The 27,961-nt window shown below is 48.0% G+C and overlaps 1 protein-coding gene and 1 non-coding gene across 2 annotated transcripts; both read left to right on the top strand.

The window, feature by feature from the left end:
* The first annotated feature begins 267 nt into the window (after positions 1-267).
* Positions 268-22,526, top strand: RRM1 (ribonucleotide reductase catalytic subunit M1). The gene is made up of 19 exons (XM_073332996.1): positions 268-398; positions 1,063-1,151; positions 2,925-3,102; positions 3,809-3,909; positions 4,676-4,735; positions 6,928-6,967; positions 8,799-8,961; positions 9,637-9,778; positions 10,423-10,506; positions 12,003-12,164; positions 12,864-12,943; positions 13,507-13,708; positions 15,094-15,243; positions 16,326-16,547; positions 16,845-16,921; positions 17,957-18,092; positions 18,824-18,919; positions 20,649-20,837; positions 21,475-22,526. Exons 1-19 carry the CDS (start codon positions 380-382, stop codon positions 21,661-21,663), a joined length of 2,379 nt encoding a protein of 792 aa, XP_073189097.1. The 5' UTR covers positions 268-379; the 3' UTR covers positions 21,664-22,526.
* A 3,443-nt stretch (positions 22,527-25,969) lies between these two features.
* Positions 25,970-26,156, top strand: LOC140905672 (U2 spliceosomal RNA). Its single transcript, XR_012156915.1, has one exon. It is a non-coding gene; the product is annotated as a U2 spliceosomal RNA (small nuclear RNA).
* Positions 26,157-27,961: the final 1,805 nt, after the last annotated feature.

Raw genomic sequence — 27,961 nt, 5'->3', positions numbered from 1 at the left:
CCCCGCTCCCGCCTCCGCCGGGCATCTGAAGTGAGGGGACGGAAAGGCGGGCTCTCGGCCGCCATCTTGGAACCGGGCAAGGCTGCCGCCCTTGCCCCGCGTTGTTCCCTTTCCCCTGTGCCGCGTTCCCGGGGGGGAGAGGGCGAGCAGGGAGGGGCCGAAGAAGCGCTGGGCCTCGGGCCGGGTTGGGCTGGGCTGGGCTGGAGCCCCAGGTCAGGCCGCTGCCCGCATCCAAGATGGCGGCCGCGGCCTCCACCGGGCGGGGAGGAGGCGGGGCGGTACGGCGGCGCGGCGGGGTCAACGGCGCCGTTGGCGGGAGCGGGAAGCCGTCGGTCGCGCCTGGAGCTCACCCGCACGCCGGAGAGCGCGAGCCGCCGCCATGCACGTGATCAAGCGAGGTGAGAGCGCCCCCCCCCCGCTCGGGGCTCAACGGCCCCCCCCCCCCGCCACGGCTCGGGCGCCCCGCCCCCAGACCCCCCCTCCCCCCCCCCGGCCCCTAGTGTGGGACCCTGGACACCCCCAGCTTCCCTCCCCCGCCGCTGGCACCAAGCCCCAGGGGCTGCCTCACCCCCCCCCCGCGCTGCCTCTCCTCTCTGTGAGGGGGGCGCCCCACGGGCCGGGCTGCCCCCCCCCCCCCCACCGTGACACCCCCCCACCGAGGGGGCTGGGCACCCCGCCCCGAGCCCCCCGGCCACGCGTGAGGACAGCTACTCCCCGTGAGGCCTGCTAACTCCCCTCTCCGTGAGTGGGGCGCCCCCCGTGGGGCACCCAGCCCCCCCGGAGACCGGGCCCCCCCCCCGCCTCCTGTGGCTCTGGGCCCCGAACGTCGGCATCCCCCCCAGCCCCCCCCTTCCCTTGAATGGGGAGCCCCCCACGTGAGCTCAGTAATCCCCCTGGGGCTGGGCGCGTGGGGTGCTGCTCCTCGCAGCGCCCCTGGGGAGAGCGCGCGGCGGCCGCCCGGGGGGCCCCACCCGAGCCCTGTGGCCGGCTGTCTCATTCCGGTTGCTGTGTGTCTGTCTGTCTGTCTGTCTGTCCCTCCTCCCCTCTGTTCCCACCGGGTAGATGGGCGCCATGAGCGCGTCATGTTTGACAAGATCACCTCTCGCATCCAGAAGCTCTGCTATGGACTCAACGCTGACTTCGTCGATCCCGTGAGTTGGCTTGTATCCTCTCCACCTTCCACCCACACGACAGTGGTGGCCATTGAAAAGCCACCCTTTGTAATCCAGGTGCCACCCAGTTATTTCCCCTTCTTAGTGTAAGGGGAGATGTTGGCATGCCCCATTACCCCTATGTGTGAACTGTTGGCAAATGCTGCTTTTTTAATGGCAACCACTGTGTCCTTTACTTTTCTTTATACAGTAGAACCTCAAGATTCACGAACACTCAAATGTTTGCAACTCCGAACTTAGGGTTGTTCTTTCAAAAGTTTACAACTGAACGCTGACTTAATACAGCTTTGAAACTTTACTATGAAGAAGAAAAATGCTGCTTTCCCTTTATTTTTTAGTAGTTTACGTTTAACACAGAACTGTATTGTATTTGCTTTTTGGGGGCGGTTCTGCTGTTCCCTGATTGTATATTTCAGGTTCCACATGAGGTATGCGGTTGACTGGCCAGTTCGTAACTTTGGTGTTCGTAACTCTTAGATGCTATTTTAACTTGAATTTTTCAGAGATTTGTGTTTGGCTTTCTCTCCCTCACAGGTGCAAAGTCTGAGACAGGGATCTGTGTTTACCTGTTATAAATTCCTTCTGGTGGATACCTCAAACATGGTTTGAAATGATTAAGTTCCTGGTGTTAGAAAGCTCCCTGCCATTTCATCTTGAATATCTTGCTTCTCTACATTAAAATAGTGTAGCAATCACATGGCTTTTTAAAAAATCTCATTTTTACAACTCTTTGTCCATGCCAGTCTGAAAGAGAAGTACTAGTTCTCTTTGTTAGAAGAACACTTTTTTGTGTTTTATCAGAAGTGAATTTCCCTCTCTTAACGGTACCATTACCATCTTCTTTTGAGCAGCCTAGGAGTGGATATTGACCCTGATCCTGCAAGCAACTCCCCTCAGTACCCATGCATGGCCGCATTAACATCCATGGGGCTTTTCATGGACATCTGAGTCCACCCATGTGGAGTAAATTGTAGGATTAGGGCCCTGGGTCACAAAGGCCCTGTCTTTCTTTATGTCTGTAAAACACTTAGGATGCTGTCAGTGCATTAGAAATAAGAAGTAGTACTTCTCAGCCATGGATCTCAAAGAGCTTTACAAAGAGGCAGGAGAATCATTATCCTTGTTTTACAGTTGGGAAAACTGACACATGGAGAGGTGTGTTGTCTCGCTCCCAGCCAACCGCAGAAAAAGGAATCAAATCTAGGTCTCTGGTTTCCTAGTATAGCAACCTGGGGACTGGGTAATAATAATGAAGTTAGTTACTTTTTCTTCTACTACTCAAGATAGTTAAGTGCCAAGAAGACTGCGAAAAGCTACAAAAGGATCTCACAAAACTGCGTGACTTGGCAACAAAATGGCAGATGAAATTCAATATTGACAAATGCCAAGTAATGCACATTGGAAAACAATCCCAACTATACATATAAAATGATGGGGTCTAAATGAGCTGTTCCCACTCGAGAAAGAGCTCTTGGAGTCGTTGTGGATAGTTCTCTGAAAACATCCACTCATTGTGCAGCGGCATTTTAAAAAAACAAAAACAAAAAAAATTCCAGTGGGTAGATGTGAGAGAAAATAAATCACTTTATCATCTGCCGTTTAAAGTGAAGCACATATTGTAATAACTTTGTTTGCAAACAGAAAATACGATGCTAGGCGTTGGGAAAATGGGCTTCTTCTAGACTGTTGCTGTAAGGATGGTATTGTCCCTGAAACATCGGTAGCTAACCTGCAGAATTCTGATTTCCCTAGGCACAGATCACCATGAAGGTGATCCAGGGTCTATACAGTGGTGTCACAACAGTGGAACTGGATACACTGGCTGCCGAGACAGCTGCAACCCTCACTACCAAGCACCCAGACTATGCCATCCTAGCAGCAAGGATCGCAGTCTCCAACTTGCACAAAGAAACCAAGAAAGTGTTCAGTGGTGAGTGTGTCTGTGGGCACGTGAGTAACACCTTGTGCTCCCTTGTTGAGGAGGGAGCCAGTGAAGGGGTTGTAGCATTAGAGGATATGACTATGGTAAACTTGTTCTTAAACAGGAGTGATTAAGTGTTGAGTCTATGTATCTGAGATGTTTAGTTCTACCAGCTCTACACCTGATGCTATCGAATGGCTGGGCACACTGCACATATGCTGAGAGAGTATGATTATGTAGTTTTGCGCACACATGGAGAAAGCTTAGTTACCTGTCTTGTTATAAATGTTCCAATGAATAATTTCTCCTGGAGCATTTACTGTTAAAATCTGGATGTCCTAAACAGCTGTGTTAACAATAAGAGAATACATTTAAAAAAATTAGGTCTTGGCTAAAAGTAACTTATCTGGTAAACTTTATATGGATTAGGCTTATTTAACATGTATCTGACTACCACTGGACACTTTGTGTTCCTAGAATTTCTTTCATAAAAGCAAATCATTTTGGGGCTTCTGAGAAGTAGATATTCCCTGCCATTGGACAGGTAGAAGAACAAACAAATGTGTATTTTTTTGAAGACACTTGGTGGGGGCTAGGTTTGGGAGAAGTGGGGTGGTCCAGGCATGTTCAATTTTTGTAATTATAGTTTTCAGACTATGTAAATAAAAGTCTGTGAATGGCTTTTCTTTGACTCTTCTTTCCATTTCCTTTGTAGATGTCATGGAAGATTTGTACAATTATGTAAACCCTCATAATGGCAGACACTCTCCAATGATCTCCAAGGAAACGCTAGACATTGTCTTGGCTAACAAAGATGTATGTAGCACTTCATGGGATCTGATGTTCCTAAGATCCAGTAAACTCTGTTCAGTGATATTTTAAACTTCTGAATATGAAAGTAAACCATGTTGGCTGTAGGACCAAAAAAAAATCACACACTGATGTAAACTAACAAAGATGGTGACTGCTCTATTTTGGGGAGCTTGTGGAGGGATGATGACACTTGGAATTCTGACCACTGAAGGATACTTCTGATGCTGTTATATCAAGGACATATATCTCTGTTCTTATATGGCCCCCATCACTCTGAAATTGGAGTGTCTGAGGCCCGTTTGGTAGTTGGACCAAGAGCGGCTCTTAACTTAATAAAATAACAGAATCTCCTCATTTATTTAATAGAGAACAGTCTTTCAAGGAGAGAGATGAGGTTTCTTATCTGTCTCCTTTAGCTTGCAACCTGTGAATGATTTTTGTTCTGAGTTTTCCTGTGTGAGGTCTAACTAGAATGCAGGTGTATGGGTGAGCAGGGCCAGAAGCCAGGATGTTGCCCTTAGAGGAATTTCATTAATACTTCGCATAAGATGCCAACTGTATTAGCCAAGAAAGCCTTGCATACGCTGGTTTTCTGCCCGGTGCCTGTAGCTATGGAGTCATGTTGAGGCCAGAAGCATGAAAACCAGAGGTACTGAACAATAAGAGCACTGTTGTTTTGGTAATATGAAGCTGTGTGAGTCTGATGTTAGGGGTAGATGGTTTCCTCAGTCTAAGTGCTTAACCTGTCTCTGAATTGTTTCATCCCCAGCGCCTGAACTCTGCTATCATCTACGATAGAGACTTCTCCTACAACTACTTTGGCTTTAAGGTAAAGACCAGATTTCTTGTGAGAGTGAAGATTTAGTTTTTTTTCAAAGCCTTAACAACCTAAGAAAAAAAACCCAAAACATTTTCATTGCTGCAGAAAGAGACTGTAGTAGTGAAGGCGGCCTCCAAAAAACAGTGGCCAAAATGATTGAGTCATGTGCTCCTTCCTCTATGATTTCTCAGCCTGGCTTTGTCTGTGGTGCCTGAGGGCGATTCCACTATTTTCTGAAAGCTTCACTGTGCCATTTTTATCTAGCACAAGTGCTATTTTTGACAGCCTCAAGACATCCTTTAATGCACGTTTAAATCCTTGGAGTTTGTGGCCCTGGGGGCAGGAGGGAATGGTGATGGAAAATTTTGCAGGGGAGCATACTCTTGTGTTGGGAATAGTAAACCCAACTGTTTTGGTTGGGATCCTGTGAAGTGATCCACAGTTACTCAGCATTGCAGATATGCTCATGTGTTTAGCCTCTGCACAGCTTCTACATCATCATGGTGGACTTGCATGCTTGACTGCTTTAGTTTGTGTTAATTGGGGATTAGGAACAGGATACAGTCCCAGCATAAACCGAAACTACTGGAGGGGAAAGCAGGAGGAAAGGATGAATGTGAATGAGAGCCCTGGGCCAGTTGAAGCCCAGCACCTCTGTTTGTAATGACTCTGAAGTCTACATGCCAAATAGCTTCTCTCCGTAGAAGAAAAGTGGGTGCTGTAGGTGATGTGAAAGCTAAATACTCTGGCCTGATTGTCTGCAGAATTTCCCAGTGTGAGGCTGCAGCCACTTTGACCTGGGTTGATGTGTTACAAGGCCAGGGCAAAGGTGTGTTCAACTGTAGCATTTGGGCTGTAAGTTCCTTGCAGCAGAGGCACTGGACGCTCTGCCAGATTGTGCTTTGCACATGCTGTTCCTCAAGGAGTAACCGAATACAAACACATCAGGTCTTTGTATTCCCGATAAAAGCTTTCCTGCACTGTTCAGACAAGCTGCACAACTATCCCCTGCATGTCCTCCCATTCATCTCTGCATTCTTCCATGCTGCTGCACAGACCCTCCTCCCACAGCCAGTTTGCACTGCCTCTATTTTCTCCTCCATATCCACCCTTAAAACACACTTCTTCAGGGAGAAGTTTAGAGTCCAACCCTGTGAGATGCCCACTGAAGTCCATAGGAGCCGAGGGTGTTCAGCACTTCATGGGATTGGGCACTTAAACCCTAGCTCTGCCCACCTTGAAGCTCTAACTAAATCAGCCCCCCAATTCAGAACTGGGCAGGGAGAAACCCCCCTACCCCCAGCACTGGGATCCCTGTGGCATCCCCCTCCTGCCAGCTATGTGGACTTAAGGGAAAGAAACTTCAGGGAGGAGCCAGCCAGAGACTCAAGCTGGTAGAGCAGCAGCATAAGCAGAGACATGGATGATGACATCAGTATTTTTTACACTTCTGATTAGACGTTCTGTCCCCTGTGCTGATTGCTCCAGCTACCTTTCCTACCCTCCCCAGTGTCTTCACCTCAGCCTGTCTCCACACCTTCTTCCTCTTCCTTCACTTGTTTTCCCATTTACTTTATCCCCACCTCGCTAGCCCATTTCAACTCCCCTCCTTCCCCCACCCAATCTTGTGGAACTAACATGATTGCCACCATTGCATAGTCTACTCTTTGTGTTATACCCACTTCCCCTACCCGTGTCTATTAGATTGTAAACTCTGGCACAGCAATTGTCTACTACGTGTTTCTTCAGTGCCCGGCACAATGGGGCCCCGGTCTTGGTTAGTTCTTAGGCACTACTGTATGAACATAATTAATGATGACAGTATTAGGAAATGTATTGAGGGAAATAGAACTCTCTTCCCCCGCCCACAGCCTCTACCAAACCCATGGATCGAAGGCAAGTACTAAACCTCACCATGCATTCACTCCTTTATCTGTACTCTGTCCGCATAGATTGCGGACTCCTCAGGGCAGGGACCTTGCTGACGTATGACTGGATAGAATCTAGCCCACTTCGGGTGCTGTATCTGTAACAAGGTTGAAGAAGAGCAGAGAACTGAGCTTGTGTAGGAAACCTGGTATTGGGAGAGCCAAACTGCTTGAGAGTTGGGTTTTTGATCCCAGAGCTGTGTGCATTAATCGGTACAGCTTTTAAACTGGAATCTGAACGACTGTAACTGAGATGCTTTTCTTTCTTTAAAGACTCTAGAGCGCTCCTATCTGCTGAAAATCAATTCAAAAGGTAAGAACAGACTGTTCCTGTTTGATGTATTCTCTGCTGCGAGCTGAATGGGGCTAGGTAGCTTCCTTCACAATTTTCAGTGTCCATTATTTTCCAAGAGGGTACAGCATATTTGTAATCTGCTTGTCCACATCAGAAAGACTTTCTTGTGCAGTCTCCCTCCACCCACACACGCTCCCTCCCCAAACATCTTTTAGTAAGACACAAGCATCTCTTTGCCATAGCTGCGGGAAGGCTTGCAGTTGTACTAAAAGCAATTATTAGTTACAGTGCCACATTGAGTTTAGTTGAGTGTTTTGTTTTAAATAATGGCTGCGTGGGGCACTTCATGCATCCAGCATGTGGATCCTACTGGCACAGAGACCACTTATACACCAGGACACTCAGAATGTGTTCATCTCCAGCAGGCTGATACCATAACTTAGGAATTGCCATATGAGAAGTCCATTCGCAATCTCACTGTTTGGTGTTTGGGTATTTGTAATAGAGCTGAAGCTGGCATGGCTAGAACACCATAGAAAGCTGACTAGATCATCGGGCTCAACGGGTAGTGATCAATGGCTCCATGTCTAGTTAGCAGCCAGTATCATGCAGAGTGCCCCAAGGGTCCAGTTTTGTTCAATATCTTCATTAATGATCTGGAGGATGGTGTGGATTGCACCCTCAGCAAGTTTCCAGATGACACTAAACTGGGAGGAGAGGTAGATACTCTGGAGGGTAGCGATAGGACACAGAGGGACCTAGACAAATTAGAAGATTGAGCCAAAAGAAATCTGATGAGGCTCAGCAAGGACAAGTGCAGAGTCCTGCACTTAAGACATAAGAATCCCATGCACTGCTACAGACTAGGGACCGAGTGGCTAGGCAGCAGTTCTGCAGAAAAGGACCTAGGGGTTACAATGGACGAGAAGCTGGATATGAGTCAACAGTGTGCCCTTGTTGCCAAGAAGGCTAACAGCATTTTGGGCTGTATAGGTAGGAGCACTGCCAGCAGATCGAGGGATGTGATCGTTCCCCTCTATTTGGCATTGGTGAGGCCTCATCTGTAGTACTGTGCCCAGTTTTGGGCCCCAGACTACAAGAACTATGTGGAAAAATTGGAAAGAGTCCAGTGGAGGGCAACAAAAATGATTTGGGGGCTGGAGTACATGACTTAGGAGAGGCTGAGGGAACTGGGATTATTTAGTCTGCAGAAGAGAAGAATGAGGGGGGATTTGATAGCTGCTTTCAGCTACCTGAAAGGGGGTTCCAGAGAGGATGGATCTAGACTGTTCTGTCATCTGCTACCACTGAGAACAAGGAGTCTTGGTCTCAAGTTGCAGTGGGGGAGGTTTAGGTTGGATATTAGGAAAAACTTTTTCACTAGGAGGGTGGTGAAGCACTGGAATGTGTTACCTAAGGAGGTGGTAGAATCTCCTTCCTTAGAGGTTTTTAAGGTCAGGCTTGACAAAGTCCTGGCTGGGATGATTTAGTTGGGGACTGGTCCTGCTTTGAGGAGGGGGTTGGACTAGATGACCTCCTGAGGTCCCTTCCAACCCTGATATCCTATGATCAGTTTCAATTGTTGCGTCACCTCGTGTCTGAAACTTCATGGGCATCCATAATAGTGAGAGAGTGGTTTTATTATAATATACCGAGAATCCTGAAAATGGTTAGCCTCTGTTTTGAACCACTTCAGTATAGGTAAAAAATTTGGGGCCTAGAATTCTGACCGTTCAGGCTTCTTCAGTGGCATATTTTAGTCCGTCTTTTTTTTTGCATGATCCGTGTCTGTCAAAACTGGCTTTAAATGGAATGCTTATGTTCCTGTTCTCTCCCTTCTGGTGTCTAGTTGCTGAACGCCCCCAACACATGCTGATGAGGGTATCTGTGGGAATCCACAAAAATGACATTGATGCTGCGATTGAAACCTACAACCTCCTATCTGAGAAGTGGTTTACCCATGCATCTCCCACGCTGTTCAATGCTGGCACCAACCGACCTCAGCTGTCCAGGTACCTCAGAACGCCAGGGTTGGCTCACACTATATGCAGAGGAGGGTGCTGGGCAGGAGGTGGTTTCTGTTCAAATGAAATGTCCAGTGACAACTTTTAAAATGAGCAGCTGCACTTTGGTGACCCCTAATTAAAATAATCTGTAATTTGTCAAATATGGCCCCAAATGTATATTTTTTTTATATTTAAAGAAAAAAATCTTTTACAGAAGCCTAAGGCCAATAGAAGTGATTCCACAACTCTTTTTAATTCCTAAACATTGTTTAAACACTCCCTTCTCCTGAGAACCTAAAAGGGAAATTAACTAGAAACAAAACTAATCATGGCTATTAACTATTCATTGTCCAAGCTGAGATGCTAAAAACACAAAAATAAATGGAAGAAATAGATTTGATTTTTAAAATGTTCTCGTGTCTGTTACTTATAACTTAAGTTAAAGAAATCAGCTTTTAAAAAAACACGATAATTAGCCTCCCAGGAGCATATGCGTTTCTTTAAAAAGTGAGAACTTTACAATGTTCTGCAAATTTGCATCATATTCTTTGCTTCACTTACCTGACCCCTAAAGCATTAATGATTCCAGAGAACCCTCGGCAGGTTTCTGCATGCCTGCTGTGGCATTGTTCACTTTGATTTTGAATTGTCTGATGTCAACTTCCGTTTGTTTCCATTCAGCTGTTTCCTGCTGTGTATGAAGGATGACAGCATTGAGGGAATCTATGACACTCTAAAGCACTGTGCGCTGATTTCCAAATCTGCTGGTGGAATTGGTGTTGCTGTGAGCTGTATCCGAGCCACTGGCAGCTACATTGCTGGGGTAAGTGAGTAAATGGCACACCATACTGATGTATACCTTCAAGTATCAGGAAACTTCTGTGCTTAAACCACATTGTCAAATCAAGTCTGCTGCTACCAGGCCGGTATACCCCAGGGGAGGTACATCTAGCCCAGTAGCTTGCACCTTCTTTTTGTGGTATGAAGCCAGATAACATAGCATTCCTGTTACAGTACTTTGGTTTCAGATTGAGGTATGTTCAGAAAGAAAAGTCAGTGTTTCATCAGACAATTATATCTTTACAAATTAATAACTGAGAGTAGATACCTCAGGACTCATAGACTGCCGGATTTCTCCATTTTATGCATGAGCAATAACATCTCTTGCAAGTTTCCAAATAATTCTTTCGAGTATTTTAACACAAATTTAAAGCAAAGCACATTCAAAATGTGGCTTGTATAAACAAATGCTTATTAGAGCCCTTGTTAGCTGACAGTGAGTGCTACTTCCATGTTATATTAAAAAAAATAAGTTCTCTTGTAGCCAGCTTTTATCTGCAGTGGGCAAGAAATGGCTTTCATAGTAAGGGCCTTGATGTTTGCTGTGTCTCATTGGCAGTCTGTCTAAGAGCAGCCTCACAAACCAACCAGCTTCCAGAGATTGATGGTTTTCATATGTCTTTGCAGACAAATGGAAATTCCAATGGGCTTGTCCCAATGCTGAGAGTCTACAACAACACTGCCCGCTATGTGGACCAAGGTGGTAATAAGGTATGTCATCTTTCAACCAGGAAGGAAGGTGGGGATGGAAACCTTAATTGAATGTCTTAATAAGCCAGCAGTGGGCTGTGGAAAGATTAATGATTAGCACTGATGAACTGGAGCAATGGCTCTACATGGCATGTTCTAAAAAGCAGTGTCCTGTTCCCATCTCATGAGTATTTGGTTCTCCCTTCATTACGAACTCCACAGTGCAAATGTACCTTTCACTGTGTGTCCTCTGAAAGGCGTGTCCTAGCGTCTAAGGCAGGAGGGCCCACCACTGTATATCACAGGCCGCCATCCTCACCCAGTGCCCTCACACTAAATCCAACAACCAAAATGAGACCAAAGTATTACAACCCACAGGAGATTCAGCTAGTGTGTACCAAAGGCAGAGAATAGGAGGGACTGAGGTGCACCAGTGCGTGAGGCCCGTGCAGTGGTAGGGAAGTGATTAAGTGAGGTATACCCAGATAATCCTGGCAAGTGACCCATATCAACCCACTGCAGAGGAAGGCAAATCCCACCCTACCGTCCCAAGGTCGGTGCCAATCTGACCTGGGGAGAAATTCCTCACTCACCCACATATGGCGATCACTTGGACTCTGAGCATGCGAGCAAGAACCAGCCAGCCAAGCACCTGAGAGAGAGAGCATGCTTGGTGCTACCTCTGCCCTGGCCCAAACCATCCAATGTCCCATCTCCAGCTGTGGCCATCCCTCATGCTTCAGAGGAAGGAGATAAAAAACCCAGAATACGCTGGGGGGAGGGGGGAATCCCTTCCTGATCCTGCAGGTGGCTAGCTGAAACCCTGGACTGTGAGCTTTTAGGAGCATAATACATAAACTAAAGCGAGCCCTAGAACTGTTGAGATCTGCCCCACACCATCACAAGCAACCACATAATACAATTACACTTGTAAATTTGTCCAGCTCTCTCTAAACTAATTGTTGTTGGCCCCGACAACTCCTACTGGGAGGCTACAAGTTCAGTTTCTGTAAAATACCCACACTTGTAAGGTCAGCCTCTTCCACTCGTTTATAAGTAGCTCCTGGAGTGCCTCATGTTGAATTCTAATCTAAAAGTGTCCAGAAAGAGTCCTGCAAAAAATGAAGCACTGCACAAATAATCCAGAAGTCAGTAGAAAACTTGACCAGGCAAGGAAGTCTTTCACATGCCCAGCACTTGTTGAACATCAGAGATGAGAGAATTTCAGATGCATGTTCCTTTTGACTGAAACACAATGTGGCCAGCCCCAGAGAACTCAGTCCCAGGAAGTGAGAGCGACTCTTGCTCAGCACCTGGTGCATCTGCCTTGATGAGACTTCAGAATGACAAGCTCCTTCTAACAATGGGGGGAAATTATCTGGGCCCCAAACTGTGTAGGATCTAATTGTACAAAGCTGGTGTCCATGTTTCCACAACAGCAATGTGGTCATCACTCGTACTCCCATGTGTTTCCCCTGGGTGTCTGGTTCTGATCTTGGCTGTATTTTGTCTGACAGAGACCCGGGGCCTTTGCCATCTATCTGGAGCCATGGCACTTGGACATTTTTGAGTTTCTTGACCTGAAGAAGAACACAGGGAAGGAGGAGCAGCGAGCCAGAGACCTCTTCTTTGCTCTCTGGATTCCTGATCTCTTCATGAAACGGGTGGAGACTAACCAGGTGAGGAGATGTGTTGGTGCAGGACAGGGTCGGTTAATGGAGCAATAGCATTATCCCAGAGTCCGCAGAAAGACCCTGGGATGGAATTTGAGATGTGCTGTTGAGCTGTCATCTTACCAGCAAAAGAACTTCCGAAAACAACTGCTGCAGAGCAGTTTAGCTAGGCAGATAATCTACAGAGTGCTTTGGGTGAGCTGCAGGGCAGTGATTATACCACATCACGTTTTCGCTCGGCCTCAGAGCATTGTTCACTCACACTCTTGTTCTCAGATTAATTTTTGACCTCTGGGAATTTGTTTTAAATGCTGAAAAGCTGCTGTAAGCAAAACATTGAACTTGCCTCTATAAACAGCCCCTTTTGTGGCTGTGTGCATGTGCTTCAATGTGGGTTCTGATTTGAGGAGTAAGCAGTCATTCAGGACTGAATATTATCCTTCAAGCGGAGGCTTAGGTTTATCTAAAGTCAGTTACCTTAATAGTTTTAACTCCTGCTAGTTTGATAACCCTTCCCCTCCCCTGAAATTGCAGGATTAGCCCCATGTTTCGGGAGGACGGAAAATTAATTTGTTCATCGTTTTCTCATAAGTACTGTGTGTAGGTTAGGAAGTGTTCACTGGTTATCCCGTATTAGCTGACTTCCATTCTGTTGATGGAGATGGGTTATCTAACGATCTTCTATCTTTATGCTCTCCTTCATAGGACTGGTCCTTGATGTGTCCAAATGAGTGTCCTGGCCTAGACGAGGTTTGGGGAGAGGAGTTTGAGAAACTGTATGAGAGGTATGAAGAATGGACAGAATTATGAGCAGAGTTGGCTATCTACATCCCCACTCATTGAGTTGCCATCCCTCTTTATATGGGTGGCTGTCAGTATCTGGTAACTTTGAGCCAAACTTCAAAAGTCCAGTTCTGTCCTAACATGACGGTGTGAGTTCTGTTTATGGGGTTATTAAGGATGGAGAGAGGTTATGTCGCCTTATCCCAAATTGAAATTCTGCCCAAGGTGGGGAGAAGCCTGAACGATGGTCTCCGTTTAATAAAGGCAAACAGGTAGAAATCTCAGTAAGGAGATTGGTGGCTTCATGTTGGACTAGCCTCATTTGTTGCCTGCCATGCAGGAGAGAATGCACTGGTCAGCTTTGTGCCCCCAGTGAGTGGGAGCAGAGCCAGCATCCTGCCCCTAAATCGTCTGACTGACCAGTTCAGATCTGGCTTGGACCACAAATGAAAGGATCTGGCCACCCAGTGAAGGCGTCATTGTACTAGGGACTCCCCCCGTTTCACTAACTCTTTGTTGAGCCCAGGGAAATAAGCGTTAAAGGAGCTCTTGCTTTGTCTTGCAGTTACGAGAAGCAGGGCCGTGTCCGCAAGGTGGTGAAGGCTCAGCAGCTCTGGTACGCCATCATAGAGTCTCAGACTGAGACCGGGACCCCTTACATGCTATACAAGGACTCTTGTAATAGGAAGAGCAACCAGCAGAACCTGGGAACCATCAAGTGCAGCAACCTGTGCACAGAAATCGTGGAGTACACCAGCAAAGATGAGGTGGGTAGGGACATGGGATTTACTCCAGCTCCGATGCGGAAGCTGTGCTTGTGCGAGGCTCAGACATTCAGAATACAAATCTGTCTTCAAGTGAGAGGAAGCTTTGTCTTTATGGGTTCTTCCGTTTGACCTGTTTTTTTTCCCCCTACTCTGCGGGTTCTGAGAGTCATGGCCAGGGGATCTTCAAGGCAGACCGTTAGGGAAATTGAATGGCATGTTGAATTTAGGAAGCTATCGTGTGTGTCTACGACTTTTCCATAGGCTGTTTGTGTTTCCCTATAAGAGTTGGGTATAAGGGCTCAGTGGGGAGTGCCCTGCTCCATTTGTACCTGCCCATGGCTGCTGTGAGGGTGGGTGGGGCTCATGGTCACTGTGGGGGGCTGGGGCTTATATTGGTACTTTGGTGAAACCTGGGCATCCTGTTTTCTATGGGGTCAAGAGGGAATCATTGAAACCTCCAGAGTTTTGGAGTAAAGTGTGGCCCTGAACAGGATGCTGCATAACTGAGACCTACACAACTAGCTGTCTGGTTTCAGTCCCTTGAGGGTGGGGCGGCTGCTCTGGGCACTGGAGGAGCAGAGTCCCTAGTGAAGCAGAGGAAGAATGAGGAAAGGAACCACTGCCAGGCACAGTTTTGGGCATAGCCAGTGTAACGCCATGCCCCCAATGGGTCGTCGGCAGTGGGGTCTAATCTGAGACCACTAGGTCTAAAAGCAGGAGCCTCTGCTGCCTGAGCTAAAGGAGACCGCTCGGTTAGCTCAAACGCTCTAGCCCATTACACTGTCACCGTGTAAGCACAGGTTACTCTAGGAATTGTTGGTTTCATCCTCCTGGGGCTGGCGGGATAGTATTAAAAAATGAGCAAGGAGAGGCTGCCTGCGTACCCCTGCCCTAGCAGGACAGTTGGTGCTGGGATCAGCCGCTCTAATGTTATGACAGAGCAAGGTGATCGAGGAAATGGTTGGGGATCAGGGTCTGGAAGGCAAGGAGAGGCAAGACCGTCCGCAGATAAAGTGAGCAGAACTCCCATAGTGTTCAGGGATATCAGCAAACCTACAGGGATTCCTCCCCTTTCTTCTGAGATGCCTGGTACTGGCCACTATCAAAACAGGGCTAGATGAGCTAGAGGTCTGATCCATTACAGCACCTCTATGTTCCTACGGAGGTCAGAGGCCTTCAGGCAATCTACATACTTGCCACTCTTGGGCTATGGGATACATAGGATGAGGCAGATGTTCTCCCATCTCTACCCGTTGCACTGACCTGTGTGTTTCACCTCCCTGTGTCCATTTCTTCTGGGTAGAGAACATGCTCTGGGGGCTGGGACTCTGTTATTCTCTCGTATTGCCCAATGCTGGCTGACGCTTCTGCTCCTGCTGTTCCAGATTGCCGTTTGTAACTTAGCCTCTATTGCCCTGAACATGTATGTCACATCGGAGCACACTTACGACTTCAAGAAGCTGGCTGAGGTCACCAAAGTCATAGTCCGAAACTTGAACAAAATAATTGACATCAACTTCTACCCTGTGCCAGAGGTATGGGGGAGGGTGCAGCTGGGCTGGAGCAGGGGTGGAAAGGGCGGAGAGTCCTGGAACAAAGGAGATGCTGTTATACAGCTGGCTGGATTAAGGTTGAAGCAACATTCATCCTGCTATTGCATGCTATAAAATTGGCTGGAGTTCTGAATCTGTCAAGTACTGTTTTCTGCAAATAGAACTGTGATAATAAAACACCCATATACCCTGCTGCAGCAATAGTCCATCATTGGTAGCCTGGCTCAGTACCCTGAAGCTTGACAAATTCCAGATGTGATGGATGCTTAGCTGGAGCAGATTCCAGAGGAGTTGATCCTCCCCTACGAATGCTTTGCATGGCTTACAATAGGACATAGGCAGTCCCTTCCCTGAAGAGCTTACAGAGTAAGGAAGACAGGCATGGTAGAAAGAGTGCATTAGGAATGCTGAAGGAAGGTGCAAGGTGTTTGGTTTTATTTATTGCTGACTATTTTTGTGGGCTTCACAGATGTGCCTCTCAGAAATGATTTGGAGGTGAAGAGGGTTGTAGCTTAGTGCACAGGAATTGGGAGGCCATTCTCTGCATAGGACAGTGTGGAGAATGTTGAGGGAGAGTGAGACTGGCCTCCTTGGTGGGTGGGGCAGTAAGAGACCATGGCCAAGATCCAGGCTGGAGTGGAGTTTTGCTGGTTTTGAAGGAGAGAACAAGGGCCAAGCTGCTCAAAAGTGACTGGTGATTTTTGGGTGTCCAGCTTGAGACTCCTAAAAAGGGCCTGATTTTCAGGAAGTGCTGAGCCCCCGCCCCCAGAGCACCAGACTCCTTTAAGGGGCCTCAAGTTGGACACCCAAAGTCACTTGTCACTCTTGGAAGACGTGGCCCTTGTCCTCCCCTTCAAGGCCCCATGTAACATTAGGTGACAAAGAACTAGTAGAGGGAATGAAAGAGCAGCTGCTCTGACTGGACTGATGGACAAGGAAGGAAAAAGTGAGAGGCTGTTTTGTGTGGACTGAAGGGGATGGTGGCCACAGGAGTGAGTGGATTTGTGGTCAGGGTCATGTGGTTCTGATTTCTACCTTCTATTGTCCTCCCCACTCAAACATAGGCTGATCTCTCCAACAAACGCCATCGTCCCATTGGCATTGGAGTGCAAGGGCTGGCGGATGCGTTCATCCTGATGAGATACCCCTTTGAAAGTCCCGAGGCCCAGTTGTTGAACCAGCAGATCTTCGAGACCATTTATTACGGTGCTTTGGAATCCAGCTGTGAACTTGCCAAAGAGCATGGGCCATACGAAACTTACGACGGTTGCCCTGTCAGCAAAGGCGTAAGTAACAGCATCAGGTCTCCAATAGAGCAGAGCTAGTGTGAGGGCACTTAAAGCGGCTGGCGGAGTAATCACTAGGCTAGCTGTTCACTATCCACTAGTGAAAATTGGGCTGGAGGGGTGGGGAGAGGTCTGCAAATTTCCGATAAAGCATCTTAACTGTCTGAAGCTGAGTGGTGAGTATTGAAGTGACTTTTTTGTTTGATTTTTCACGGTGGTCTTCAAAACACAGATGAATTCCTGCCCTTACCCCAAAGATCACGCTGTCTAACTCAGCCCATGGCTCTGTTCTTTTAGATCCTACAGTATGACATGTGGAACGTCACCCCTACTGATCTGTGGGACTGGAAGGCTTTAAAGCAGAAGATTGCCAAGTGAGTAAATGCCCCAATGAATATTGCTCAGTTTGTTAGATGCAAACATCCTTTGATGGTAGAGCTTACAGTTTTAATTGCCTGAAATGTGCTGGTTTCTTTTGAAAAAGATTGTGTGGAAATGGCACCAGCTTACTCAACAGATCAGCTTTTAGTGACAAGTGTTCTACCGTCTCCTATTCCCACTAGCCCTGGAGATCCTGAGCGAGCTGGGCTTTTCTGGTTCGTGCATTGCCAATAGACTTGTTCGTTCAGTTCCAGTGGATTACAGGTCACTGCATTTGCATAGGTGTGAGGTGGGTTTGCAGGCCGACAGGGAAACAAACCATCTGAGATGAGCACATCAGATCCAGGAATCATGGAGAGACAAATGTGAAGCCTTGTGATGCTTCAAGATTCACTTGCAGGGGTTTAACTTTCAGCTTTTCCCCAGCAAATCTTTCCTACTGTTACTTTGAAAGGCGAGATATGTTTGCCCAACTTGGCTGTCAGAAGGCTACACGTTTTTGGAGGCTTTTTCTCTTTTACCTGGAGGTGCTCCTGATCATCTTGGAAACAAGTGTTTTTGGGGAAATCCTCTGCCCACCAATTTGTGGGGAAGAGGATGTATTTTCACACAGTACTTGTTTGTCAGTCCACCGTGATCTCTTCCCCATGACAGCCATTTGGGAAGCTCTGGTGAGGAGGAGGATAGCTGTGGTGGAGTTACACTTCCAGGTTACCCAGACTCTGCAGAGCACTTGTAGGTGAATGCTGAGCTTGTGTGTCCAGTCTACGTGAGGTGTTTCAAGTCAGGCTGTTGAGATGTAGAGGTGAGGATTCAGGGGGCCTAAGTGGAGTTAGAAAGGACACTGCTGAATTTCCTTGCCCTTTCTATGTGTACAACACAGTTCCTTGCACTGAACCCTGATTCTCCTCTTTCCAAACTATGATTAGGGTTGTGCTTTCTGGTGGGATTCATCTTGCAGGTGCTGGTGTCTTTCTCTGGTTGGCTGAAGCTTTAACCCTCTGATTGTCCTTGCCTCCCTGCGTTAGGTACGGTGTTAGAAACAGCCTACTCCTTTCTCCAATGCCAACTGCTTCTACTGCTCAGATCTTGGGCAACAATGAGTCTATTGAACCCTACACCAGTAACATCTACACACGCCGAGTTCTCTCGGGCGAGTTTCAGGTAAGGAGGCCGGGACAAATGTGGTAAATGGCTTTTAAACATGCAGGCTTTTGACAGCCAGCAATGTTCAGTAAGACAAAAGCAGCACATTGTATTAGTCAATTTATTTACCCTGTACGTCCCTCTCCCATGCAAAAACATGCCGAGGAAGATAAACAACTAAGCCAGAATGTTCATACAGAGCCACAGTGTGTAACTTGACTGCCCTGGGATATGCTGAAGGGGCCTTAATTACAAATTCAAGAAATGCTGGTTCTGCTAGAGAAGGCCCCTGTGAGATCTCAGTGTTGCCTGCAGGATTGATTGCCAAAGGGGGGGGGGGTAAGGAAGGACACCTAGGCCTTCGGGAAAGTTCAGAGGTCACAGGGCTCATCACGGAAATGTCAGGAGGAAAGGTTTCTGCGTGTAAAGTGTTTACTAAAGTGTATCTATAAGAGGTGTAATTAACATACAGATGCTAGGGGATTGATCATACTGCAGGAAAGGGCGGGGGCTAAATTAAGGAAGAGATTTAGGGATAGATCAGGGGAAAATCTGACAAAGGGGAGTAGCACAATTGACCAGCTTCTTAGAATGTAAGATTGGGTTCAGTGGCTATTTGGGGACCTGCACCATGTGGGTGGAGGTGTCTCCTACACGGGGAATTATCCCTGCCATAAGGCAGGAGATTGATTAAACGAGCACAGAGTTCTTTCCTTCCCCATATGTCTAACGGGCTCCGCTCTCTACAGATTGCGAATCCGCACTTGTTGAAAGATCTGACGGAGAGAGGCTTGTGGAATGAGGAGATGAAAAACCAAATCATCGCCCACAGTGGCTCTGTGCAGGTATGTGAGAGGAGCTGGGATTAATGTGGCTGTAAAGGCAGCAGGTCAAGCATTCCCAGGAGCTGGCACAGGTACTCAAGAAGGAGGGCAGGACCTGCCACATGTGCTTAGGGTGTGTTTCACGCTGCTCTGCCTTTGCAGCATCTCTTTGGAAGGGAGAGCTGGGATGTTGCATGCTGGCTCTGACAAAGTCGAGTGTCTCTGTGAGAAGCATTAGAAGATTTTTCTGACCACAGGGTAACTTGCCATTTCTGAAGTTTTCTGGAATGTGTGCAGTGGAGGTTTCCACTGGTTATATGCTTTTCTACTCATTAGTGGAGCCAGGTACTAGGTGGATGAGTTGTTCCCTGTAAGCTGGAGGGTCTCCTTGACATGCTATAGAAACTCAAGGGCCCAGCAGGGGTGGGGTGGGGGGCCTCAGAGCGGGGGCCTCGGGCACAGGTGTAGTTTAACTTCTATTTTTGAGGGGCAGGGGCCAGTGGGAGGGGGTAGCTAGGGGCTATGTGCACAAGGGGTGGCTCTGGGTGCAGGGAGGGGGGTGACTAGGAGCTGTTTGCAGGCAGGGGGGTAGCTCTGTGCAGCTCAGGGTGCAGGGAGTGCGTATCAGGGTGTAGGGAGAGAGGGGTATTAGGGGCTGTGTGCTGGGAGCACTCCCCTGCAGTCCCTATTCCCGGAGGAGTCTGCCAGCCACGAAGCCGGGTCTCCCCACCCAGGGGCCTCTTACCAGCTGCCTCTGCAGGAGCAAAGGGGACTGGGAGCAGAGGAGCAGCTTCAACCCCAGGCACCAGCAGGAGAGGAGGGAATGCCGCTGCTGCCTGCTCCATGGCACCAGCCAGAGCCACAGCTGCCCAGCTCCGGGTTCCCACCTCCGACCTGGCCAGGGGGCGGGGAGAGGAGATGGGGGGCCAGGGGAGCTGCCCCCGGGACCGCTGTGCTCTTGCACTGCAGTTCGGGGGTGGGAGGGCAATGCCCTCCAGGTCCCCAACTCTGCCTGTGGGCTCAAGGCTTCTGCCCCACCAGGAGCACCAGGGCTCGGGGCTCCAGGATTCAGCCCCACACTCCTGGGTTTAGCTCCGCGGTGGGGCTCTGGGGATCGGGGCTTCAGCCACAGGCTCCCGCGGCCCCCTTGAAAGGACTTGTGGACCCCCGATTGAGAACTGCTGCTCTAAGCTGTCCGGTCCCAGAGAATATTAGTCTGCTTAGTTGTGTGTAAAAGGGGGAAACTTCAGAGCAACAAATAGACCTAAAACAAGAACCTGCTGTGTAGATATTGGCACCCATACCTGAAAAGCAAAGGAGTCTCTATGGGCTCAGTAAATTGTGCCCTTCTCTTTGACATGTCTTTCCCTGTAACATGCTGAGGGTGAATGCCCTGCTAATAACACTTTCCTTTCCCCCTGAGTGGGGAGGGTAACAATGACTAGTTCATCTCCCTTTCTTGTCCTGATTGGTTAAGGGGTTCTTGCCTTGGACACCTGGTTGAACATGGCCTTCTCCCTTAAAGTGTCCCAAAAAGGAACCTGCCTGTTCTTTACGACGGTAAAATGTCCATTTAAGGGCATGTATTTACAGATTATTTGGGATCAGTAATGGTTGGCTGTAACATTAGAGGTCAGTTGAAGTGCGGTTTGGTTTTAGCCAGAGTAGATTGTTACCGGTTACCATTATTATGTGACCATTAAGGCAGTCATTGGGAATGCTGCCTAGTAACCAGTCCTGTTTCTTTCAGAACATCGCGGAGATTCCAGATGACTTGAAGCAGCTCTATAAGACAGTCTGGGAAATCTCCCAGAAGACCATCCTCAAAATGGCAGCTGACAGAGGCGCTTTCATTGATCAGAGCCAGTCCCTGAACATCCATATTGCAGAGCCCAACTATGGCAAACTCACCAGCATGCACTTCTATGGGTGGAAGCAGGTATGTGGTAGGGGTGGGTGGAGGGGCCTATTGGCTAGTTGATAGCGTTTCGATTGACACGTTCTGTCACTAAAAGTTGGCTCCTGTGGTTCTTAAAAATAAATGTCTGTTTCCCTTTCATTGCCATCAGCAATATCTCTCCGCTTCTGAGGATCTGGCCTACACTAAAACATAGGTCAGCCTGGCTACGTCACCCAGGGGTGTAAAAAATCCACACCTCTGAGCCCTGTAGATAAGTCAGCCTCGCCCATGGTAGATAGTACTAGGTCCACAAAGGAATTCTTCTGTCAACCTAGCTACTGCCTCTTGGGGAGGGGGAGCCCCTACGCTGATAGGAGAGCCCCTCCCATCGGTATAGGCAGTGTCTACATTGGTGCAGCTGGAGTGTTTCAAGAGTAGACCAGCCCTGAGGATGAATGACTAGGTGGCTTGGGGCACTCCTAGCATTGTTCCCATCTGTGGATCCTAGCACAGTAGCCATAGATCATTAGCTAATACTGTGGGGTGGTTACTTCCTATTGGGGAGCCATTAACAAAGGCAGCTGCTTGGCTTACGGGAAGTGTGTCTCAGTAACCAGAACTCAGCCTGAGCTTCAGCATGCTGAGATTCCCTGACTTGCATGCTTTCACTCTGCAGGGCCTGAAGACAGGCATGTACTACCTGAGGACAAAACCAGCAGCCAAGCCCATCCAGTTCACTCTGAACAAGGAGAAGCTCAAAGAGAGAGAGAAGGTGTCCAGGGAAGAAGAGGAGAAGGAGAGGAACAAAGCAGCCATGGTGTGTTCACTGGAGAACAGAGATGACTGCCTGATGTGTGGCTCCTAACGCATCTGCCCTTTGGTGCCAGCATGGCTGCTCCATCTGGCTTAATCTCTTCTAGAGTAGATAGGTCTAGTTTTACTTCAGTACGTAGGGTCTTGCTGGGACTGTGATGGGTGGGCGGTCAGGGAGTAGTGTACAATGCGTTCCCAATCCCTGGGTTGGGGCCTGTGTGTACGTACCCCTCCCCCCCGCCGCATAAGAAGTTTATATATATATCCCTTTTGCAGCTGAGCTTCCTGGAAACTAAGTGCTTTTGTATAGTCTTGCATTATCCACTGTAGATAGCATTTTCCTAACCGTGGACAGGAAATATGCTAATGCTTGTTACCTTAAGGATGAGTTCTGTGCACTTCAGACAATTGTCCTCATTTTACTACTGTGCTTATGTGGATTCTGATGAATGAATTTCCTTTGCCACAGTAACTCGGCAGTGAGGAAAACATCCCTGGGCTCTGTCTGTTGTGGCCGGGGCACATTGTGTTAAGCTGGGGAGTTTTGCTCACACCAGAAGTGTTTGTGTGCCTGTTAGACCTGCTCCTCACAAGGAGCTCCTGGTTCTCCCAGGGTCCTGGGGACCAGACTGGCTATGTGTACACATCACGTGCAGACTTCTTCGCCATCCGGCCACAGGGAGGGCAGAGCATTGCACATGCTGTCTCCTTTCAAGAGCCAAATCCATCTGGCTGGGCTAATTGTTTGATGGTTCTAAAATAAATGTTTTTACCTTTCAGTGTACTTAACTTCCCTCACTAAGGCAGCTGGACTTCAGTGGCCTAGTTTTTGAATAGTTATTAAATTTGCATATCATGCACCTTAACGCAACCCTTCAAACTAGCTGAAGACAGTAATAAAGTCTAGAATGCTGAGGGTGTGTATAATATCTCAGTAATATTGTAGAGTGGTAGCCCTGCTGGTCACAGGATATTATGGCCTTGTCTACACTGTTAGGGGGCTTATTCCTTCACCCGCTTACTTCCCTGGTCCTTCTCGCATGAACAGAGAGCAACAATTACCGAAGTCCAAAGGTGCAAACAATTCAATGTTTATTGGGGTGAACTTCCAGCAAGCATGATTCCAGTTTCCTTCCTTAGTGTCCCCCTTCCCAGCTCTGACACCACAGAGCCTTACACCTGTGTCCCTGTTCCCATTCCTGCCCTTAGCCAAACATGATTCCAGTTCCGCCCCCTATTCCCATTTCCCTCACCCCACGCACCCGCACCCATTTCCTGACTGACTGCAGACTATATAGTAAAACTTGAGTTCTGCTTAGCTATACCTTAACCAATCATTTTCCTGAAATTTAACTAACCAATCCTAACATACTGTAACATGATTATGTAACCAATTATATCCCTCCATGTTAATTAGTTTACACCCAGCAAAATTAATTATACAGCAGACAGGAACAGTCACAGAACCAGACAGAGATTATACAGACAAACAATAGGGAAATGGGGACTATAATGACAAAACAATACAGAAGTGAGGATTTCACATCCCAGCTATTGATAAGTGAGTTCTTGCCAGACAGGATGCTATCAAACTCAGTTTCCTTTTACATTTTCTAGGCACTTCCCTTTCTCTGGAGGTGATAGGCATTATCAGGACAGGATTGTATCCTAACAGCCCAATAGCACCTTCTTTCAATGTGACTAGTTTGGAAAGTGAGGATGTGACCGGTCGCTTCCCAGTTTATGGCTGCCTCTGCTGCTTAGCCAAAGGCCTTAGCCTAAGAACAGGGCCTCAGACTGTCACAATAAGAGAAGGCCCTTACACCGGCAGACAGTGATTTTGATTCTTTCTTTTATACCTCTATAACTAGCCAAGTGATAAGAATACACCTAAATTTTTAGCGCATAGGCCTTTACAGACAGGCCTGAATATTGATATCCTAACATACACCGCCACTTAGCGCGCTGAAACTTTCTTTGCTCAGGGGTGTGAAAAAACACCCCCCGAGCGCTGCACATTTCAGCGCTGTGACGTGGCAGTGTAGATAATGCTGCAGCGCTGGGAGCGGGAGCTGTTCCCCTCGCAGAGGTGGTTGTATTACAGCGATGGGGGAGCTCTCTCCCAGCGCTGGAGCCGCGGCTACACAGGCCTGCTTAACGTCGGCTGTGTAGACACACCCTCAGAGAGACAAGGTGGGTGAGGGGATGTCTTTTATGAGGCCAGCTTTTGCTGGCGAGAGAGACACGCTTGTGAGCTGACACAGAGCTCTTCAGGTCTGGGAAATGTGCTTGGTCACAGCTGAATATAAGGTGGAACAGATTTAGGTTAAGTAGTTAGCACATTTCAGGGGACTGTTCAAGGTGAAGTGGCCTGTCAGCACTTGTCCTGTCACGCCATCTCACCTGTGGGGGAACACTTTTCACAAAGCTGTCATTCTCTATATCTGACCTGTTTGTCCTCATCCTTAATGGAAACCTGCACAGCACCTTCCGAAGACAAGCGGCGAGCTTAAATTCATAACTTTGCTAGACACTAAGGCTATATCAACGTTACAAAGATAAGTCAACCTATGTTAAGTTGACTTGTAGCCACTGCATCATTTACTGTGGTGGCTGATGTCCACATGACCCTCCTGTTGGTGGAGCACATCCTCACCAGCAGCGCTTCCACTGACTAGTGGGGCAGTGTGGGGGACTGAGAGCTACTGATTCATTCTCAGCGTGCTCCACTGCCACCTTGAGCCTGACCCAGCCTCTGCAATCTACCTGCCTGACCCCGTGTTCGCTGTCTCCTAAATTCCATGCACCCCAACAAGCCTCTGCTCATACCCGCCATCTTATCACCGGCCACGCTCCCCCAGGCTGATGGGCATTTAAACCTGCAGCTCTTTCCCTTATGGCTGCTGCGGCTGCAGGTCCAAGGAGATGGCTGTTCCCTGGTGAGCTTTCTGTTGTAAACTTGAGGGGGTTTATTTTTACTCTCAACTTTTCTAAACGTCATGTTAGTCATCTCCCAGGGTGCTTCTATGGCCACGACAGCCTAGAATCTGAGTGCCTCCCAATCTGTAATGTATTTCTCCTCAGAGCACCCCTGGGAGGTAGGCAGTGCTGTTATCCCATTGTACGGATGGAGAACTAAGGCACAGAGGCTAAGTGATGTGCCCAGGGTCACTTAAGAAGAATGTGGCTGAGCAGGGAATTGAGCCTGGGTCTTGGGAGTCCTAAGTGCATGCCCTAACCACTGGCCCACCCTTCCTCTCAGTGCTTCTTAACTCCCATGTTCTGCTCTGCTGGCGAGAGGTTTGGAGTTAAGCATCAAGGAAGATCCATAAAGTCTAATGGAAACAGCAGTGTTGTCCAGACCCCCCTGTTGAGTCAATCTGATTTCATGAAGCCACTGTGGTGCTGTCATTTCCTATATCTGTGCCTTTGACCTATCCCCCTGCCCCCTTCCCCTCTGTTCTCCTGTTGCTTAATTTAGATTAAGTTCTTCTGAGCACATACAGTCAGAGCTTTCATCATCTGGAGGCCAGAAGGGACCATTGTGCTCACTTAGTTTCACTGCTTTCATAACATGGGCCCAGATAATCTCGTCCTGTAATTTTTCAGTCAAACCCATTATTTGTGCTTGAACTATCACAGCTCTGTTAGAAAGGCATCTGTCTTAACATAGAGACCGCAAATGAGGGAGACTCCACCTCATCTCGTGGTAAATGGTTCCAATGGATAATTGTCCTCACTGTTGAAAATGTGCACGTTATTTCTAATCTGTTATCTGGTGCCATGTAAATACTAAGTATGCCGATAGCGCTGTCCCTATGCAGGACAACTCCCTGGCCACACCTGCTCTGGGCTTTGACATGAGGCAGCGGAGCTAACGGATACATGACTTGCTGAGGCACGGGTTGGGATGCTGCAAACAAACCGCTGCTCGGGCCTCACTTTTGCATCTACTCAGGTATGCAATTAGGTGTGCAAAAATCCAAGTGTGTGACATACGTGCACTTAGCTTGATTGCAACAAGTGTGTAAATAGGCTGTTGGATGTGTATCTGGTTACTTCCATGCAGGGTGCCAGCCATTTGTGGTCAGAGGATGTGTAAATCATGCTTGGGTCTGCATCTGTGAAAACAGAGTGAAGTCCACCCTGTCTCAGTGCAAGGCCTAGGCACCACTTACAGCTCCTGAAAAGCTGCCATTGCGTGTGTATCTCTTTGAGCTGATGCTCCTTAATTTACTGACAAAAAAACCCACAGTGCTCTTGGCCTACCAAAGTCCGTGATCAAGTGTCTTGATGTTTTTGGTCTTTTGGCCCCGAGATGAAAGCCTTGTCTGTGTCTCTTGGATCGTGGAGTACACACACATTATGTTTTAAGTTATAGCTGTTCTTATCAGTTTAATAGCTGATATGTCCTTTATTTGAGGACTGTATATTAAATTTATTTTTGAAACGGGGATGGAATAGGTGCTGACCGGTACCGCTGCTAGCCCCAAAGCAGCTGTGGAAGAGAGAGCTGGTCTTTTTTCCAAGGATTCTTTTCCCTTTAAACTAGCTTTGCATTTTTAAAATGTCCTTGGTTCTTGCAGTAAAAGATGCGGAGAGCCCTTTATAGAGAGAGAGAGAGTCAAGAAGTGGCCGACAGGAAATAGGAAAATCCCCACCCTCCCTGCACAAAACTCATCCTTGCTCCTTATGGAAGAGGAGAGTGACCCCAAAGAGAAGACCATGACTTCCCAGTGTCTCTTAATTAAGCAGAATATCTTCCCCCACCATTTAAGTTAAAACCTAACAGTGCTGCATAAAGTTGGGGCCCCAACTTTAAACGTGTGGTGGGTGCTATACAGACGCTGTACCAGTTTCCTCCCTAGCGTAGCTTCCGGGGGCAAGCAGGGCTTCTTGCAATTCTGAATAGTGGAGGCGGCTAATTTATTGACACCGAGCACTGATGTACTGGACCTGGAAAAAGGGAGTGCTCTCCTATTACCTCCACCAGAGCGGCCTAGAAGGAAATGAAATACAACCCCAGTCAAATGCAAAGGAGGTAATACAGCTCCTGGTTACCCAGAACACTCTCGACATACTGGTTTGACTCTTGACATATGAAACACTCTCTTATTCCCACCCTTAGGACGTTGGAAGGCCTTTTAAAACGCGGGATTATGCAGCCCACGGTCTAGGCCCCTGCTGCATTGAGACTGACAGGCTGCATAGTCGCAGTTCTGCTTTCAGCCAACACGTCAAGCGTGGTTTTACAGAGTCCTAAAGCCTGCTCCGGCAAGAGGGCATGGTCCCTCTCCTCGGGAGCTGCGGGGTGCAGAATGCAAGGGGGAAGAACCAACCCTGACTGTTTCCAGTTATGTGGAAGAAAACAAGTCCTCACTCTGCGTTTGTCAGCAACAAGTCAGAGACACTTTATTACGCGCCATTGGAAGGGAAGACTGCGGTTGGACAGGGGGTCCCCGGTCCTTGGGCAGATCTTTGCTAGATAAACAATTAGGGCAAGCATTTATACCTTTCGTTGCATACAATAATGATCAACAGCCGCGTCTTGTTTATACATATTCCTTCCTGATATCTTACTTTTCTCCGCAGTTCCTGCTACAGTCTGCGTTCCATTCTTATCTAACACAAGGTCAAAACAGCATCTCTTACAGTTTTTCCCACTCGCCCAGGCCCTGCCTTAAAGTCTCACGTTATTAGAGTTAGAGTTGGCCTGATCCTTGCTCTATTCCTAAGAAAACTAAGATGTCTGCGTCGAAATTCCCTTTATCCCTTTTTCCACTTCCACAGTTATTTCAGGCAACGTGGTGTTTCAGTGAAAGCTTTTTAAATGCCGTTCACAGCAGTGGCCTGGGATGAGATCCGGTGCATCCGGCTGTCTCTTCTGCCTCATCTCCTCAAACATTGTAAACCGAAAAGGGAATTGCTAGGAACCTGTCTGCGCCTTACCGTTGAAGATGATCCTATTCTACATTTAATTAATTGGCATGGCGGCTCTCTGGGCCTTGGGTCTCAGCCACGTGCTGTTTGTAAAGCCCCCAGCAAATGTTGACTGCTGTATAAATAAAATAACAAGCAGAGCTGCTCCAGGGCCTTGCAGACAGTGACGGCACACACTAAAGAACGGTGTGCTGGTTCCAGGGTGGGGTCTTGAGATTATTGGGCGCTCAGCTTACACGGTCCCAGAGCGTCCATGTCACTGGGCTGCTGTGATTGGATGTATGGTCTGTCCGCTCTGAAGGTCCCAACCGTGCAAGGCGCTGAGTGCCTCCAGCTCCCAGCACGGTCACGGGGAGTTGAAGGTGCGCAGCTGCTGCAGGGGAATGATCCCTCTATTACCAGTTACACGT

The sequence above is a fragment of the Lepidochelys kempii genome, chromosome 1, assembly GCF_965140285.1.
Source record: "Lepidochelys kempii isolate rLepKem1 chromosome 1, rLepKem1.hap1, whole genome shotgun sequence".
In the NCBI taxonomy this organism is placed as follows: Eukaryota; Metazoa; Chordata; order Testudines; family Cheloniidae; genus Lepidochelys; species Lepidochelys kempii.
Note: the sequence above shows the minus strand (reverse complement) of the source record. Positions and strands in the feature narration are given on the sequence as shown.